Below are 7,360 nucleotides of genomic sequence, written 5' to 3'. Positions count from 1 at the left end.
GGGTCCCCCTCCGCTGCCTTGTGCCCCACGTCCGCCTCTTCTCCCCACAGGCTGGCATGGAGGCAGCCTGCGGAGCGGGGGCGGCCTGGCCCTGCTCTTCACCCTGGTGCCAGGCAGGACGAGGTGGGGACATGGCCTGCACCGTTCCCCAATTGCCCTTCACTCTCTCCACGCTGCAGCCCCTGCACTGGTGGCCCCCGGGCTGGCTGGTGCCCTGCTCCTTCTCTGGGCACCTTCCCGGCAGCGTTGCACACGCCGCACAGGCACATCCCACCGTTGCCATCAGCTGGATTGCCTGGGCCAGGGATGCCTTTAACCCAGGCCTCCCTCCTGCCTTGCCGGCTGCGACAGACCACACCACGGCCCAGGGCTGCGCGGGGATGGCTCAGCCCAGAAATGCACTTGGGAAACCGGGGCCAAGCAGCGCCAAGGCAGCTGCAGGGCTGCAACTTGGGACTGTCAGCAATGAACTGCAGGAGATGGAGCTGGAGGGGCAACTCCCCCAGCCGACAGCAGTATGGGGCTACTGTTCTCTCACACGGCCCAGCTGCCAGACGGACACAAGCCCACAGTGGTGGCAGGAAGGAGCTGGGCGATCAACCCAATGCAGGGATGGACCCAGAGGACTTCATCTTCTTTCCACCACAGGCTTGGACCCTTAAAAGCCGGTGCCTGAAGCTGCAGGAGAGGACCCCACAGGTCTTGCGGGTGCTGAGGTCCCTGGCAGGCTGCTAGGAAACTTTGCGCCCTTCTCTGTGAACTCAAACCCAGCGATGGGCTCTGGTTTCAGCCTCCTCCGCTCAGGAAGGGTTAGAGGCACTGACCCCGCTGCTAAACAAAGCGCCACCGCCTCGAAAAGAGAAGGCTTTGCGATGCAAATGCTGCCTGGGCACGTCGCCCGAGCCTCCCAGCCTCTGCGACGGCAGGCGGGCCCAGAGCGATTTCGCAGCGACACCTGCTGGGAAGCTAAGAGCTGCCTGGCTGCAGGCCCCTCCTTCCCACCAGGACCCCAGCGCGCTGGGTCGCACAGGGGCAGCCTCCGGGTCACGTGGTTTCGCTCCTGTGGGCATCGGTCACTGGGACGGTCCCCGGAGCTGCGGATAACCCAGGGAGCTCTGGCTATGCTTGTGCAGACGGGCAGCCCAGTGTTTCACTCGAGACGTGAGCTGCCTACGGCGCACGGGACACCCTGCGTACATTGGAGGCAGGGGAAGGTGGTGTTAGGGAAGCGGACAAACCTACCCCCTCGGAGATTACGCTGCTCCGAGCTTGGTCAGTGAGGCCAGCCCAGGCCCTCGGTCTCGCAGCTCTCGGGGCTGTCAGGAACAGTCAGGGAAAGGGGTCCACACAGCAGCATCACCAAGGGACCTGCAAAACATCGTGCCAGGGCGGCAGGTTTCAACCACGACTGCCTGTCCTCGCCCCTCCATCGCAGGGGTTGGCTCCAAGGCACGGCCTGGCACTAGACAGCCTGGCTCTCTCGTGTTCCCAAAGACCTCAAGTTTCTCTGTTGCTGTTCAAGCCCCTTGACAGGCCAAGTCATTCAGGAAGGAGGAAAGGCTGAGGGGGGAAGGGGAGGAGACAGACACTCTGAATCCAGGAGACGGCAAAAAAGAACAAAGCTGGTGGAGCATGAAAAGGCTCTTTACAAAGAGCCACAAAGGTCCCTTTCTGCAGGCCCTGCTGCCCCCTTGGCAGGTGGTGGGAGCCAGCAGCTCCTAGGAAGGCGCTGCAGAGGGCCACCGAGTCTGCAGCCAGCCAGGGGTCGCGTACCAGGCTGCAGCGTCAGGATGTGCTGGGGGAAGAGGCCACATTCAAGTTCTGCACTGATACAGCACTGGACCTCGGTCGCTCTCAAAGCACTTAGGAGGGGTGGGGCATCAATGGACTGTTTTACAGGTGGGGAAACCGAGGCAGTGAGAAAGGCCTGCCCGCAGGTCCGGGAGCAGCCTAGAAGTCCATCCACTTGCCCACACAGTGGCTGGCCTTGCAGCCTTGCCGCGGGAGCAGTCCCGACCGTGCCAATGCAATGGGCAACGTGGCCAATGCCTGTGAGGAAACAGAACTGGCCATCTCCCGGCCTGCGGGAGGTCACCATGCCCCTTACCGAGCCCCGCAGGGCATAGACCCCAGTGCAGTCCTCAGTACATGCCATCTACTCTCTGGCCCCTGACATCCCTGCGAAGCGGGTGTCTCCAGAGATGCAGCAGGTGTTCAACGTGGCCAGGGAGGCAGAGCTCGCACCAGGGACTGGGCTTACGCGACAGCCTGGACCCTTCTGTGAGCAACGGCAGCTTTCTCCCCATCACAGAGGCACAGCCCTGCCTGGAGGAGTGCAACCTGCTCCCAGAAACTCACCCCAAATGCCAAGATCAAGCACGAAAGGCGGCATCCAAGAGGTAACCACCCTCAATGCCGCGTAGCTCTAGTGCCCCCACTCATAAAGGCAGACTTCGTTCAAGCACAGGAGCAAAGGAAGCGGGATGCTCCAGGCCCAGGCACGGTCCCTGCGTCACCACGGCAGGACCCCAAACGTGCCCCTTCCCCGAGGGACACAAGGCCCCATCACTTTAGGGCATGGAGGGGGAGTTCCCAATCCTAGTCACTAGGTTTCACACAGCAGCTGCGAGGGGTTCACCGACCCCAGCTGGGATCAGAGCTTAGAGCAGACAGCCTTGCCTTGCCAAGGGGACTGCTGATCCACCCTCCTATTGCTAGGCAAGAGGGGAAACAATCCTGCTGGGGCACACTATCGTGGGAGGCCAGGCCAGGGTTCACGTGATGCCACCAGCAGTGGTTCATACAATCCCAATTCATCTACTAGTTACCCTTCGAACCCGGCCACGCAAGGCCCTCGCTGGGGTTATGCTGGGCATCTCCCCTAGTCAGTCACATACTGTTGTGATTCTGAGCACTGCGACGTATCACCAGCCTACAGGACAGCTTGCTAGCCTCCTTTCCCAGACACACAGAAGCCCGAAGAACTCTGTGCATTTAAGTCTTTTTTGTGTCAGCTCAACTGGAAATTGCTACCCCTGGATACGGTGGGCAAACATATTGGTCGTTGGCTTCTGGACTGACAAGCATCTTGGCTGCAGCACCAAGAGCAGGGACAGTACAGGAACAGTTATAGCCCAGGGGGAGAAAACTTAGATATTAAGGGCATCTTTCAAAATCTTAAGTTCTCTAGTGAACAACAAATAACCCCAAAATTAACCATCTGAATAAAGCCACGGAGTTTAATGTGACTTGAGTGTTTATCTTCAGGTCAGTAAAACCGGATTACACCAGAGAAATAGACCTTTCCTTAAGGAAAGGACAGGACTGAATGGGTGCAAAACTAGGTAAGACCAAGGCTTTCATCTTGCTGAGTCCAATCAAGCCACTTGACATACAAGAGGAGGTTGGACAGATATCTGGCTGGGGTATTACGATCCCAGCCCTTGTGCCTGCCCAGGGCAGGGGGTCAGACTTGATCTGTTCAGGTCCCTTCCGACCCCAGAAACTATGAAACTACAAAGGCTCAGAGAAGCCCCAAGTGTCACAAGGCAGAAGGAAACGCTCATCAGACTGGTGTTGGGAAACGATCTTTATTTACACATACAAAGCGCCATCCCCAAACATCGCTTACTTCAGTGGAATGAACCTGGACGAGTGGGTGGCACCGATGCCAGGTCGGCCGTGTTTCACTGGCTTGTAGGTGATGGAAAACTCACCCAGGTAGTGACCGATCATCTCGGGCTGAAAGAGAAAGGAGGGAGTATTGAGAAAGGGCGCGTCAGGCAGCAAAGTCCCTGCAGACACCCTGAAGAGAAACCCAACTGGATCTCCTGGCAGAGAGCACGAGGCTGATGGTTCAGAACTAAACCTCTCTGTTCTTTAAAACCACGACGCCTCTGCTGGGGGTTTCACACAAGCAGAGGCATGGGAACTACTCGCGGCCAACAATTTAGTCAATGAAAGCTGCCCTTTTCTGCGGCCCCAAATTCTCCAGACAGATTTTGGTGAGGTCGATGAAAGGTCGATGTTCCAGGCTCCAGCCATTCACTGCCGCTGTTGCCCTGAGCATTCGTTACTCACAAATTGCCATTTGCGCTGTGACCGGTCATCAAATTCCCTGGGATTGTCCCTGCTCTTTGACTGATTGATGACTCCCCCCACAGTGCTTGGGAGAATGTGCCCAATGTTTCTGGTGCAAAGGTGTGGACGCCTGCACAAAGCTGCACTCGCAGACGTCCAGAGGGACTTAAGTGAGTGATCGCTGATGCCAACAAGGATCTGGCGCAAGCGCTTGAGAATTTCCCTGCCCCAGCACATGCACCTGGCTCCCTTTGCACCCACAACTCAACCCCTTTGCCTCAAACCTCACCAAGGAAGCTCCCCTTCCTCCCTTAGAGTGAAGCCACTATGGACTTCTGCCAACACAGCTCTGCTGGCCGCAACTCTTCACCCCCAAGCTCTGGCCAGCCTGGTGTCTGCAGAAGCCTTTGACAGCAGACAATGATACCGGCAAGCTGCCATTTTATTGGTGTAATTAATATGCATGTATACACACTGTACCAGCCCAGGCACAGGCTTTTCTAGCATGATGTACTTGTACCAAGAGCCTTCTCAACACAGACAGGGCTCTGGGAGAGGCCAGGTCACTGCAGTGAACGCAGCCAGCTGCACTGACGTGCAGTCAAGGACACTGAAAAGCACAAGTGGTGATTACACCCCGACTGTCCTCTGTGCCCTTGCCGTTCTCTTTAGATGTACAATGTAAATGCTGCCACCTCCAGAGGGGCTGGGCAGGCAGAACCACCCAGAAGTCTTTCAATGTGTTTTCAGGTTGACTTAGATTTCAACCATGAACAAAGTAAGTGTCATTTAATCCGTCCGTGTAACAGCAGATGTTGCGAGGCTGCACTCCACACCCATGTTATTCCATTCCCCGTTCCAGTTGCAAGCCCCATTCCCACCCCCACCCTAATGCAAAACAGATCATTTAAATTTTACAGCTGACCCCCTGCTCCCCTCCACCCAGACAGCCGAGTGTGAAATGCCTGTGTCTCACAGGCTGCAGAGGGCACGGGGGTGTTCTCAGCCCTCTCACCCTTCCCACACCCTCCTCCCCTGCTCAAGGCAGTATACATAATCAATACATCCACTCAGTGACCCCAAGAGCAACCAAGCCACTGCTGGGGAAGCTTCCACCCTGTCCTTGGCTGGCAGGTGGAGTGTGGAAAATACACCCTCGCACGTGATGCATTTCCAAAGCTGGAGCCAAGCTCCTTGCTAACCCACCTGATCTTAGCGGAGGTCTCAAGGTTTCTCTTAAACCTGTGAGCTGTGCTGCCCTAGCAAAGAGCCAGAAAGCATCTTCTTGGACGGTAAGATCATAATCATACAAGGGTTTGCTTTGTAAATTACCCCACTTTTGGTAGGCTTTAAGTGTCTCTTTGGATATAAAGCCCTCCTCCAAGGCAGACTAGCTATGGCTCAAAAATGTACTTGAAACAGCCAAGTGCAGAAGGGCTGGACCTGATGACCTTGTAAGGTTCCTTCCAGCCCCTGACATCCATGAATGGCTTGCTTTAGAGCAAGTCCCTGGTGAATAGAAAGATCAGAGACCCAGACATCAGGATGCTGGTCAGCTTCTCTCGCTCTCAGCCAGCACTACAGCCTTTGCTGCCCCACAGCTCACCTTGATTTCCACCTGGTTGAAGGTCTTGCCATTGTACACACCGACCATGCTGCCCACCATCTCCGGGAGGACGATCATGTCCCGTAGGTGAGTCTTGACGACCTCAGGCTTCTCCATGGGAGGCGCCTCCTTCTTTGCCTTGCGAAGGCGCTTCAGGAGGGAATGCTGCTTGCGGCGCAAGCCCCGGTTCAGACGCCTGCGCTGGCGAGCGCTGTACAGCTGCATCAGCTGCTCACTGAAAGGGCAGGAGGAACTTTCAGCTTGAGGATGCCCAAGAGGAATGAGCACAGACAGTCAGGAAAGGATCAAAGCACAGGCCCGGACACCAGACAATCATTACTCGATCATTCACTAAAATCCACAAGGCAAAATAATCCTCAGTCTAGTACTGGCCACATTATGCAAGGGGCAGGGTCCCATCTCACCCACCACCCTCAAGCTTGGAGCAAGGGACACCAACAAACACGGTCGATGTTGGGATGTCCGAGTCCAACAGCTGATAACCAAACCTCTGCACCCACAGATTCCAGATCCATTTGTTGATGCATTAACCCAAAATTAGGGTGCTCAAGTAAATTAATGCCCTCAAGGAAGAGACCAGTAATTATTTCCAACGGGTAAAGCAGATTAGCCAAAAACAACACTTTGCTTATCTAGAAAGTATAAAAAGCTGTTACACCAGATGGACAGGATCGTGTCCCCAGATGCCAGACACAGCCTGGCCCCTTAACGCAGTTAGAAAGTGCATGAAGGCAGGACATTTTTTGCAATCCTGGTTAAATAAGGGAACCTCCACTCGGATGACAGGGCCTAACTAGCTTAGCCACAGTCAATAAGGAGCAATGGTCTCACAATACCACAAGGGAGGTTTAAATGGGATATTAGGAAAAGCTCTCTAGCTCAGAGGGTGGTGTAGCACTGGAACGGGCTACCCAGAGAAGCGGTGCAATCTCCATTCCTGAAGGTTTTTAAGCCCCGGGTAGACAAAGCCTTGGCTGGGATGATTTAGTTGGAGATAGTCTTGCTTGGAGCAAGGGGTTGTACTAGATATGAGCCCCCCCGAGGTCCCTTCCACCCTCATTTGCTACGATTGTACGAGTCATATGGCAAGTGTGGGAGGCCAGCAGGAACCAGACTTGGCTCTCCCACCACTCTGGGCCGCGCTGCCACCGCAGAGGCCAGCCGGGTGGGCGCGGGGTGGTTCTTACTAGGACATGTCAAGAAGCTGGTCCAGGTCAACACCCCTGTAGGTGAACTTCCTGAAGGTGCGCTTCTTCTTCTGCTCCACTTCCGCCTGGAGGGAGGGAAACAAAGTAAAGGCGGGTGAGGGTGGGAGCAGCCGCAAAGCACCGCCAGGCACCTTCACTGCACCCCTTCCCCAGCTGCTAGGAAGCCGGCGGGGTGCGGAGGAGTCTGGCAATGCAAGTCCCAGGCTGGGCAGAACTGGGCCCCTCGCCCTTGGGGGAGGCAGGAACAGCCCTTTCCTAGGGGCTGCGTGTGCCAGGAGCAGGAGCCAGTAAATAATGCACGCACGCACGAGCCTCCCCCCCCGGCAATGCCCCACGCAGGGCCCTGCAGAGGTGAGCTCCATGCCCCCCAGTGCGCATGCACAGCTCCCACCCCGCCAGGGCCTAGAGCGGCCTAGGTAGGCGCAGACCCCCGCCGGGCCCCATA

The 7,360-nt window shown here is 56.3% G+C and overlaps 1 protein-coding gene across 1 annotated transcript in view; it reads right to left on the bottom strand.

Annotated features, from left to right (window-relative positions):
• Nucleotides 1–3,574: 3,574 nt before the first annotated feature.
• The window catches only part of RPS15 (ribosomal protein S15), an 8,956-nt gene continuing 5,170 nt past the window's right edge, over nucleotides 3,575–7,360 (bottom strand). The window contains exons 2-4 of the mRNA XM_019513567.1: nucleotides 6,895–6,980; nucleotides 5,687–5,921; nucleotides 3,575–3,741 (exon numbers count right to left, since the gene is read on the bottom strand). Coding sequence (XP_019369112.1) covers nucleotides 3,628–3,741; nucleotides 5,687–5,921; nucleotides 6,895–6,980 — 435 coding nt within the window. The 3' untranslated portion in view covers nucleotides 3,575–3,627. The remainder of the gene's footprint in view (nucleotides 3,742–5,686; nucleotides 5,922–6,894; nucleotides 6,981–7,360) is intronic.

The sequence above is a fragment of the Gavialis gangeticus genome, unplaced genomic scaffold (genome assembly GCF_001723915.1).
Source record: "Gavialis gangeticus isolate Ggan-Ray unplaced genomic scaffold, GavGan_comp1, whole genome shotgun sequence".
NCBI classification, from domain to species: domain Eukaryota; kingdom Metazoa; phylum Chordata; order Crocodylia; family Gavialidae; genus Gavialis; species Gavialis gangeticus.
The sequence above is the reverse complement of the archived record's forward strand: the minus strand, read 5'-3'. Positions and strand labels throughout refer to the sequence as shown.